At 40.9% G+C, this 11,968-nt stretch overlaps 1 protein-coding gene across 2 annotated transcripts; it reads left to right on the forward strand.

Annotated features, from left to right (window-relative positions):
* Positions 1-2,122: 2,122 nt before the first annotated feature.
* b4galt3 (UDP-Gal:betaGlcNAc beta 1,4- galactosyltransferase, polypeptide 3) lies at positions 2,123-11,630 on the forward strand. 2 transcript variants are annotated; one of them, XM_084721159.1, is made up of 8 exons: positions 2,123-2,420; positions 2,979-3,072; positions 5,003-5,558; positions 5,801-6,036; positions 7,217-7,407; positions 8,190-8,312; positions 9,616-9,720; positions 10,913-11,630. In XM_084721159.1, the coding sequence occupies exons 3-8, from the start codon at positions 5,276-5,278 to the stop codon at positions 11,259-11,261; spliced, it is 1,287 nt and encodes a 428-aa protein (XP_084577285.1). In that variant the 5' UTR covers positions 2,123-2,420; positions 2,979-3,072; positions 5,003-5,275; the 3' UTR covers positions 11,262-11,630. The 2 variants fall into 2 exon arrangements, with proteins under 2 accessions (XP_084577285.1, XP_084577286.1); XM_084721160.1 differs by lacking the exon at positions 2,979-3,072.
* The last annotated feature ends 338 nt before the right edge of the window (positions 11,631-11,968 follow it).

Here is an 11,968-nt window from a genome sequence, read left to right on the forward strand (position 1 = left end):
TGTATACATACTTAAACTATCAGCAGCAATATTTCTACAAGGAGTCATTTTCAAAGAAAAGAACAAAAATGTACCAAGTCTTTAATTTATGTTCTGGTTTTAGATGTTTTGTGTGTTTTTGAGAATTATTTTTAGTCACGACACATGTACTGCCCAGACATACCAAAATTTCTTGTCACACTCGACTGCATTGTAAGATGCCTTTGTCTCTGTTGTGGGATTCAATCCCACAATTTCATGCCAGAGTTCATCTGTGTGGTGCTTTTGCATGAGATATTTTCAGCAGTAGGGGGAGACCGGGGGCAGGTGTAACAGGGGGCAATTGTAACACACTCCAGTCAGGAACAAGCTGGAGTGATAACACTCACTCTGCCCATGCTCAGCAGCTCTCCTTGCCTGTGGAAAGCAGGATCAGTTCACCTTAGCATAGGTTTTCAACAAAAAATGATTTTGAGGTATAAAACTTTTTTCCTCTGCTGTCTAGAGTTTAGATGACTGCAAATTTAAAGTTACATGAATTTTATCTGCAGGTTATTAGTTAAAAATGCATTTGAACAATGTATGCTAATAAAGGTGTTGCTAACTAACATGGCCATGGATGTATTATACACAGGATACCAGATGCAAAGATGGTGAATGGAATTTTTTTTTCTACCTTCACCATCCAGGTTTACTTCTGCGATATACAGCACACTAAATATGGACAGTAGTGTTTCTGTGCTGGCCCCACCCACAAGTTCCTGCTCAGCCCATAGCCTTACATTATGAGTTTCACAAATAGTTTTACAAATATAAACCCTCCGTGGATCAAAAATTCTTAACAGAAAGAGTCATAATTGACCTTGTTTGCAGGTCAATGTGTCATGTGACAGTTTTACAGATGACTCTTTTCTAAAGGTGGCAAAAAATTGTCAATCCTTTATCTCGGTTTGAACATCTAAAAGAATTTGAACCATATATGAAAAAATCTTAAGTAACATTAGATACTACAGCAGTAATGGGATTACTTTGAGATGTGCTTTTATTTGAGATACAGTGGGTTAATATAACTTATTTTTACTCTGTTACAATATCCCCCAATCACTGTTACTATTGTCCCTACTGAGGAGGTAACTGGCCCTTCCTAAGTCCCTTGGTCAACTTTCTTCTTTCCTGTATAGATATGGCGAAAAGAAAACCAAGTTTTGAAGATGCTAGGGGACCTGTAAAACAACATTTAGAGTATGGGTCTACAATCACATCTTAATGTTTGCAAAGCTAGCTAGTTAGCTAGCGTTTTGCTACAGAGCAAAACACTGGCTAACTGTGTAGCTAAACTATATCAATCATTAGCTAGCCAGCATTTTAGTCAACATCTTCAAATTTGTTTTTCTTTTCAACATAGCTGAACTCATATCTAAGAACAGGAGACTAGAAATGAGAAAGTTGACAGAGGTTCCGTCAGGTACCAACTGTCATTGGAGCACAGACCAAAAAGGGAAAGAAAGGGTCAATTGCAATACTCTGACTTTTTGCATTAATCAAATCAAATCAGATTTGATGGTTATAGTCGGCTGTAGTCTTGTCCTTACAGTGAAAATGATTAATCACTGCACATTATTTGTCTTTCTTTTTTAAAAAGATGATCAGAGTTATGAGGGAAAATTTTTAAAATGTTGCAATTCCCCCAGGTCTCCCCTTAATGAACACACACACACACACACACACACACACACACACACACATTCACAAAAGTTAAAAATAAAAATAATAATAGATACTGTAATATGGAGTGGAGTCAAAAGTCAGACTGCATATTTATCCTCATAAATGTGATGAACAAAACGTTTCATCCGATGTTCAATATTATGAACTACATAATTCATCTTTTGGTAGGTTAAATCCTGTTTGGCTCTTTCAGTATTTCCCTAATTTTGCTGTATGATGGCCAAACTTCCGCTTTTAGTGTTCTTAACTTAATTTTCACCCATAATAGTAATTATTATCTGCATTTATTTTATATGGTTAAATATGTATACTCTTACCAATCAATCATCGGTGGCAAAATCACAGTTTCTTTTCAGTTTTTAAATGTGCCGCTGAGCGCGTCACGGCCGTGCGTCCCAGCGCCTGTGATCCAGTGATCCAGTGATGCAGGAGCGATGAGGAGGCAGAGCGCACTTGCTGCCTGTGTTGACACCGGACGGATATGCGGCGATGCTCTTGCGTGCGAAAGCGTTTGCAGCGCTCTCTAAGCAGCCACGGAGAGATTTCGCCTCGGATGACAGATTAGGAGGAGGAGGAAGAGGAGGAAGAGCGAGCAGCATCCGAGGAAACGCGGTATCTTTCGGTCCATCGCTCGCAGCCTGCTCGGTGGCGGCGGCCCGTCGATTGTGAGAGGAAGCCGGGGGCTGGATTTGAAGCGTCGCAGGGATGTGCTGGTGAGTCGGCTGCCGCTGCAGAGCTCGGACGAACCTTAAAATAAAGATCAGAGAAGTAAGAAACAGCCTTTGTGGTCGATAAGAGGACTCTTGTAGCCTGTGATGCCGTCGAATAAATGTAAATAGTGTCCATGAGGGCCTGCACAGGCCTGCGAAAGAAGCTGATAGGCTAATCACCTGGATTGAAGGCTATCTGCTGATAACCGCTGTTTCTGTTCTGTCCTCTAATATCTGTGAATTCTAGTGTACTGCCTCAGGATATTCAGCTCCAGTGGTGAATCCAGTGGCACTATAGGCTTTGCTATAGCATGTAACTGTTTGTACTGACAGTGAACTGTGATGTTGAGTTAATACATCTGCAAGCATCAGCAGCGTCTCTTCCACACACGCCCCTCTTAAATGTCACTGCTGAAAATAAGCCCTGCTAAATAAAGAAGCAAACATGACATTTGTTTGTAGCAGCTTGTCATTCCCCAGCTTATTTTATCTTACAGTAGGATACACTGTAGTACTGAGACAGAACTGCTGCTCACTCAGGTCTCTTGTTATTTATTACAGAAAGCTTGATGATGAAAGGAGGAAGAGGAGGAGAGATGTGGAGTGAGTCCCTCCTGGTCCAGGACAGGTTTTAATTAGACCCTTGCAAATCCAGGTAACCTACATCAATACTGATGTAATGCAATAATAAAAATAATTATTTTTATCACCATAATCATAATAATAATCAACATAATAAAGTAACAGGGGATCATCAGCATCAACATGTTGATGTTCCAACCCATGAGTACCCAGTAGTCATTGTTACATTTTTACATGAGTATTCAGTGTTCATGGGTCAAATTTAGAGTATATGACAATATGACAATTTCACATCATGATTATACTGACTAAAATGATCACTGTTTTCATTATTATTGTGGTTCTGATAAAATGTGCTGACAATCAGAAAGCACTGCTAAAATCAGACATCCTATCAAAAAGTTTGCATTGAAAAACTCCCAACAATTTGAAATGGCATCATGTCCTTTGTGATGTCAGTGTTTTCACTGACGCAAAACAAACCAACTCCGTGTGCTGTGCCTGCTTACTTTGGTTGATGCTGGACAGTGTTTACTTTGAGGTTTTCAAAGAGGGGGGTAATCAAAAATGGTTATTATGATAATTTGATATTTGATTTGAAAATTTAACGCTAATCATCAGGAATCAGGGTTTATTGTGAAAACAAAGAGAAGAATTTCCACACACTGTGCGGCTTACTGCTGAATATTTTATTAGATTACAATGTTTTTGTAAATCTCTATATACATATATATACACACCATGAAGCAGCCTAATCCATTTATCCAATCAAAGTGATTGATCTGACTAATGATCACCTGAAACTGCTGGGCATGTCACATGTCAAACAATACTATTAAAAGGATATAAAGTCACACAATCTAATATAATAACAAACAACCTCCATGTAACCTGAGATACCCCCACACCCCCCAAAAAAGTCTACAAAATAGCAAAAAGCTGATATCATAAATCAGTGCTATCAAAACATGATCACTCTTGTTTTATCGACAAATAAAAAGGGAGTTCTTCTCTTTGTTTTCAGGTTGTACCTTCCCCCGACACACCTGTCATTCAGGTGTGCAGGAGCTTTTCTCAAAGCATTATGGTTTATCGTGAAACCAGTTATTGTTTCATTCCACGTCACATCACACCTTTCTTTGAAATCAGCCTTCTGTAAAGTTTTGTAAAGCATCATATACGGTTGTGACATATAAGCTAAATGCAGATATACAGTATATAATTGTCAGCCAATATTATAGGTCCAATATTGATCTATCATGGAGTTTGCATGTTCTCCCCGTGTCTGCATGGGTTCTCTCCGGGTTCTCCGGCTTCCTCCCACAGTCCTAAGACATGCATGCTAGGTTAATTGGTGACTCTAAATTGCCCATAGGTGTGAATGTGAGTGTGAGTGGTTGTCTGTCTATGCGTCAGCCCTGCGATGAACTGGCGACTTGTCCAGGGTGAACCCCGCCTCTCGCCCAATGTCAGCTGGGATAGACTCCAGCAGCCCGCGACCCTTCGGGAATAAGCGGTTACAGAAAATGGATGGATGGATTGATCTATCACAGCTATACAGCCTTTAATGTGTATTTGATCTTTTTTCTTAATTCAGCTGTAATATGCAGATATTTTTGTTGTATTTCTGTTTTTTATTCATAGCTATTTATAATTATAATGCCTCTTATTACATATCTTTCTCAAAAGTGTACAACCAGACAACACTTATGCCATATAATGATATGCAAAGTCCATCATGATACCTAGTCTCATAACACGAGACAATATAATATCAATATATTGCCAGTGTAATACAGTGATTCAGGTCTGCAGATATATAAACACCTACTCAAAGCCGCTTCTTTGGTAGTTCCCACTGCTGCAGGTGTCTCCATGACCACATTTTGCCCTGATGACACACATACACTCACAAGGTGAAAACACTACCAGCCCTGCTGTCGTGGCAGGTAAAACAAAAAAAGTAATAATTCACTAACAGCATTTTTTTTCTTCCTTCTCAGTGACATCTGTGGTCAGGAGGTGATGGCGGTGCGGACTGAGCTTCACCACCACTACTATCCATTCCTACAGATGGACGACCGCCTCTTGCACGCCTGAGCCTGTACTCAGTGCTTCCTCCTTCCCCTCCTCTCCTTCTGCCTCTCCTTACTCATTTCCCACCTCTTCCTCCACCCACCTCATCCAGCTGCCATTTGCTCTCCCCCCACCCACCCTACCTCTCATCCATTTTCCCCACATAGACTGTCACTGTACCTCTACAATCTTCCTTTATTATGGCGTGCTTTGGGCGCTCTCTGGACTCGCCGTGTACACTAGCTTTGCTAGTGGGCTTCCAGTTTGCCTTTGTTCTCTACTTCTCCCTCGGGGGCTTCAGAGGCCTGGTGTCTGTCTTAGTGCACACCACAGAGCCGGAGTTTGATTACTCTCGACCTCACGACGTCTATACCAACCTCAGTCATCTGGGAGTACCGCCTCCCCCGCCTCGTAACTCTGGCACTGGACCTCCTGCCACGGGACCCCCGCTGAGAGACTGCCAGATCCCCTCCCCACTGCTGGGTGAGAGAGTGAGATGGGTTAAATGTGTGCTGTTTTATGTAACGCATGCATAAACGGTTAACATGCACAGTAAACAACACACCTAACAGTGACCAGACAACAGACGTGATTAGCTAGCATTTTGCTAACATTAGCTAACTTAAGATATAACTAGAGACTAGGTTCAGCTGTGTGGCTTTGTGCTAAGCTGTTGGTCAGACAATCAATAATACTTCAATATTTTTTCTCGTCCTTTACTTCAGTCGGACCTGTGTCTGTCCACCTTTCCTCTCCTCTGTCTCTGGAGGAGATCAAACAGAGGAACCCGTTGGTGTTGCCAGGGGGACGCTACCGGCCCCCAGACTGTGAACCCCGCCACCACACAGCAATAGTGGTACCATATCGGAACCGGCAGACCCACCTCCGTGCCCTCCTCTACCACCTCCACCCCTTCCTGCAGAGACAGCAGATCCACTACAGCATCTATATCGTACAGCAGGTCAGCTTATGTATTAGTGTAATACTGGTGTGTTACACGTGTAAATACTCAGAGTATAATAGTAGCATTATGTAATACGGGTGTTACTTATGTAACCAGTCACACTGTTGTGGTATATTACTGGTGTATTATCGGAAAGCTGCAAGGATCACATATTTTTGTAGGCCAACCTGGAAATTTGCATTGCTCTGGTTCCTTCAAAAGAAATCCAATTTTTCATTTGGTTTTTCCTCTGGATTTTGGATTAGTGAGGAAAATGAGCTCTGTGGAACACAAATGAATCTTTCATGTTTTGTTCAACAACATAAGCTGATAAACGAACACCTTTTTATGATTTATGATATAAAAAATAAATAAAAAAACACCACGGTGGCATAAATCAGCATCACCTCCTCTAAGTGACTGGTGCTCAGTGTGATGACGTTTAATGTCCTCGATAACCTCTGTAGTCTCATTTAGACACCATGTTTTTTAATACACATAAAAGCTTCAGATTCACGAGTGGTGGAATTTACTGACGTTTTTTTATGTCGTAGAACAATGCATGAAAAGCCATTACACTTGTGTCAACCACAGACCTTATTTCAGGCATCTAACCAAAAAACCCGTTCAAAGAAACCCACTGACTTTGAGACGTGGACACTGGAGGTGCAAATATGCTAACTCATTTCTTGCTTTTAGGACTCATTCCTGCCGCACTCTATATTTATGTTGGAATATTTGAGTACCACTAGTATAGTATTAGTGTTGCACAATGTATTTTAGATGAATAACCAGTCTGTCATTGTGTAATACTGACATATAGGATCACATCTTTATATTATTAGTGTAACCCATGTATAATACTGGTGTATTATTGGTCTACTTCTATTACTTGTGATAAACTGGTTTAGTACTGCTATACAAAATATATTAATCAAGTGATAAAAACATCTGATTTAAAGGGTCAGTTCAACAAAATAAAACCTACAAAAACATATTTTCTTACATATCTCTTGTGGTACACATCCATGCATATGCTGGTTTTATTTGCACAGGTTTATGCCTCAAACATTTGCCAGAAACATGTTTTTCTGAGACCTTTTAAGAATCAAGTATTTAAAACATGTCGTTTCTGTTTTAAAATGAATACATCCATGTGTAGCTGTGCGTTGACCTCTGTCTTTGTCTCTGACTGCAGTGGGGGAATGGTACTTTCAACAGAGCCAAGCTGCTGAATGTCGGGGTACGAGAAGCCCTCAGAGATGAAGACTGGAGCTGCATCTTCCTGCACGATGTCGACCTGCTGCCTGAGAACGACCACAACACCTACACCTGCCACAAACAGTTCCCCACACACTTGTCTGTGGCCATGGACAAATTCAGATACAGGTAGATGCACGGCGTGTATGTGTGTGTGTGGATGGACTTCTGTATAAATGGATTAAGCCGAGACACTATTTCCAAGATTGCACATAGATGAGAGCAGCACATCGGGGTATTTTGCCTTTGTGTTATGCCCCTGCCCCTTTTTGGGTGGAATCAAATTAGTTTGTCTAATTTGACCAGTGGCAAATGCAAATTCTGAGGTCCAATTTAATAGTTTAAAATAAGAAAACTGTATTGCTTTTTAGCTATTAGGAGCCCAAATCCTATGGCCAGTCAGGCAAATAATTATGTTATCGCAGATCAACGATTGGTGTTGTTGCAAAACCAGAGACATACAACTACTTTATTGAATTTCCTATGTTACTTTAGGCTTTTTACAAGGTTCAGTATTAGAAGGCAGGTCAGCATAATTATTTGAACATTAAAACTGCTAATGGTGGTCTTTTAAGTGGACAAACTGCTAAACCAAACTCCATTGTAAAAGCAGATATATGGTATTATATGGTACGAACAATCTGCGATGAAGTGCTTGCCACAAACAACAAGTATTGGCTGGCTGTGTCCCAGAGTTTATCAGGGTCATCCAGGGTTTATTTTTTTGTTTGACATTCAAAACGTGATGCAGCAGCTTTTAGGCATGGTGTCACTAGTGTTATTTTGTTTTGTTTATTTAATTTGGTGCACTTTTGCAGTGCTTGTTTTCACCCAAAAGGGGGAGTGATCATTCTGACAACAGGAGATTGAGGTATGCCAGCTCTCATGTATTGGTGATGTGACCCTCCCAGGTTGCCGTACCCACAGTATTTTGGTGGGGTGTCTGCAGTGACCCCAGACCAGTACATGAAGATGAACGGCTTCCCTAACCAGTACTGGGGCTGGGGCGGAGAGGACGATGATATTGCTGCCAGGTGAGGAGGGTGAATGAGGGCAGAGGTGCACATCCTGTAAACTGTGCATGTTGACATTCGAGATGTGAACCACATGCACGCATTTCAGCCTCTCTGCTTCTTGTACTTTTTTCACCATCTTTTTTTTTTTTTTTTTACACATTCATCTGTTTTTTCATGTTTACAGTTTCGTTACTACATGTTTTCCTTTTTTTTGACGTTTGTTTCATGTGTCCTAACATCATCTTTCATCTTCACCTCCCCTCCCACTGCTGTGGCTTTGCTGTGTGTCTCTTGGAGTGGGCTCAGTGAGTATGTTTGCATGGATTAGCTTGCAGTTTTTGGGCCGGGCTGTGAGCTTCAGAGTTTTCACGCAGTGTTCAGGCTCAGCTCATTCCAGTGCTGCGGTCCCTACCCTCCACTCTCTGGCTCTTCTGGCATTTGCAAATCCTGTTGTGAAAGAAACTAAGAAGAAAATGAAAACCAAAAGGCTTGCACTAATATTTACATGCGAAACGACACGAAAATTTCTCCTATGCTCTTTGTAACACTTTCCCTTTAGTGCATGATGTCTGCAGCTTGAAATATATCATAAACTGGATATTAGGGCTGCAACTAACGATTGTTTTCATTTTCTGTAAAAACAGTCAGTTATTTTCTAGATTAATGTACTAGTTGTTTGGTCCATGAAATGTCCAAAAAAAAGGTGAAAAACGTTGATCAGTGTTTCCCAAAGCCTGATGTAGCATCCTCAAATGTCTTGTTTTGTCCACAACTCAAATATATTCAGTTTACTGTTCATATTGGACTAAAAAGTTGAAAATATTCACATTTCAGACTTTTTCATGCTACTGGAATTAAAAGGATAAATTGATTATCAAAAATGTTCCTGATTAATTTAATAGATGATAACTAATCGATGAATCTACTAATCCCTGGAGCTTTACTAGGCTTTCACAAAAGTTACACCATGTTTTTATTGACTGAGATAATTGAGGACATACAGAAGCAACAGAGATGGAAAAAGGGAACCACATTGTTTTCCACTGCTTATAAACCATAACAGTATGTTATTATTATACATCACCCATGATTATATTTTTTTCTTTTTTTGCTTTTAAATTATTCCATCTGTGGAGGCTAGATGTTCTCAGATTAGGCATTGTTGTTGTTTGGAGTTATAGAAAACAGCATGGATTGTAAAGTGCCTAGTTTTGTTGTTGATCTCATATTATCCCGTCTCTGAGCTGTACTTTTCCAGTTTAATGCCTGCAAATGAGAATCTGCTGCTCTTGTTGACTGCTGTTGTGTGCTGTCTATCCAGAGTGCGTCTGTCCGGCATGAAGATCATGCGCCCTCCGGTGGCCATTGGTCATTACAAGATGATCAAGCACAAAGGAGACAGAGGCAATGAGCAAAACCCACGCAGGTACAGATGAACATACTCACAGACACACATAACAATTACATGTGGACAGTTTTCTCTTTGATCTAATTTTGCAGGGATATATTGGAACTATGAAACCATAATTTTCAAATTGGCAAGTAAACATGCACTTTGTACCACTTTGTCCTGGCTTCATTCCCTTTGCTGGAACGGGCATCAGAATTATGTTGTCCTTGCTCTTGTCCTTTCTTCAACATTTCACATGTTGAGTTTGTTTTTGCTCGGGTTTGGCATTTTCATCTGCTCACTCTATTGAATTTTCACTCAATCTTGACCATGTTGCTTCTGAAAGACTTTCTTGAACAAACAAGCCGCTACAAACTGGTGTAGTGCCACAAGTCACATTCACATGGAAATATATCTCAAACACAATGTGTCAGGAGCACTTTCTTAACTTTTATAGAGAGGCATTTGGAGTTGTTACTTGCAGAGAATCAGATGACAAGTTTGATGCCACTTTTATGTCTGTTAGCTTAGCTTAACCTACCTACCGCCTGCCAACAACTCATTGCTCATTCATTCACACTATATATTTATCTGTTCTGTAAAAAAAAAACTAAAGTTTTAAAATAACAAGTTGTGGTTTATATAGAGGTACAGGCCTTTTTTTTGGGGTGGGAGGGGTGGGGGGGGTGTAGATGCCACCCTAGTCTTAGCTAAGACTTGTGCTTCTTATCTACCTTTCAAACTTCTTATCTAACTTTTAGCAAAAACATAATGCTAGACTGTTGACCTTTCCTAAGCCCTACTCCTTTTTGCTTTGTGTAAATAATGATAGCAAAATACTGGCTTATTAGCTAGTTCATAGATTATCTACCTAGTTAGCTAGCATTTTGCCAACATAAGCTAACTCAGGTGTGAATATATGGCGCTTTTACAGGTTCCCCAGCAACATCTTTCAATAATTTTCTAAATCTGTTTTCTTTTTTTGATTTCTTTTCAACATAGATGAGGACATAGCATATCTAAGTGCAGGAAACAGGAAATGAGAAAGTTGACTGAGGCACCAAGCTTGCTCAACTGTCTTTGGAGCACAGAGTGAAAAGGGGCGGGACTTAGGAAGGGTCAGTTCCTTCACAAGAAAACATCTGAAAACATGAAAGAGACATTTGACATTGAAAACACAGCAAACAGTTCCACACACAAACCTGTGATATTATGTTGATCTCCCTAGATTTGACCTCCTGAAAAGGACCAGACTCAACTGGCGCTCTGACGGCCTGAACTCTCTGACCTACGAGCTCCTTTCCAAAGAGCTGGAGCCTCTCTACACAAACCTCACCGTCAACATCGGAGAAGACCCCCGTCTACCCCCGGGGAAACCACCTATCCCCGTGAAAACAACTACCACGGTCCAGCAACATAGCACCAGCAAGGTCGCAGACACGGCCAAACAGGAAAAGATCCTAGAGAGCAAAAGGGCTGTGGCTGCTGCAAATTTGACTGTCGGTGAAAAAACAGAACCTGCCCGATCAAAGGCAACAAATCAAACAACACAAGAGAAGACAGGTGTGATGAAATAGGATGAGGGACTGCATCACATCTGAAGGGTAAAGTGGCTTTCCCCTTCGTTTTGATCGAAGCAGTGTAGATCTGTTCTGTCGTGGGACATAAAGTACACCAGCTTTTTGTGCTCAGTGCAGGTTAGGGACAGTTATGCAATGATCGCAGTGAAGAGGCCACTTTTGTCTACAAGAACATGACTGAGTCACCTCTTGGTTCGTCATCCACTGAATGTGACTCTGGCTGTAGTGACGGACACGAGTCTGTGGTCACGACCAGTTTGGAGCCAGGAGACGTCATGTCCACATAGAGGTCCAAAACAAACTAAACGAAAATGAGACAGCAAATATATAACTCTCTGCTCTTTTCCAGACATCGCAAGTTGTAAGCAACTCCTGCAGCTTCATCCAATTTGCTCCGAAACAAAAAAACTGCTGCTGTCAGTCCGCCCTACTCCACGGTGGGTTTGTGTTTCTGTGCCTTCTCTCTTTTATGCGCATTTTATAGACAGGTAGAGTTGCTTTTTAGACGCCGACCTAGGGTTAATTTGACCTCTCCTGCGTTTCGGCAAGTGTTGGAAAGCAGGGAGGCTGAAGCTGAATTCTAGACCAGAACAAACGATTTGTTCCAGGACTGCCGTTTTATATTTGTGTGCATCGATCAAGCGCTGACCAACTCCATAGTTATCAGACAATTCTAGAGTTTATATTTCTATAGAGAGACTTCT

The sequence above is a fragment of the Lutjanus erythropterus genome, chromosome 6 (assembly GCF_056507025.1).
Source record: "Lutjanus erythropterus isolate fLutEry1 chromosome 6, fLutEry1.hap2, whole genome shotgun sequence".
Taxonomy (NCBI): domain Eukaryota; kingdom Metazoa; phylum Chordata; class Actinopteri; order Lutjaniformes; family Lutjanidae; genus Lutjanus; species Lutjanus erythropterus.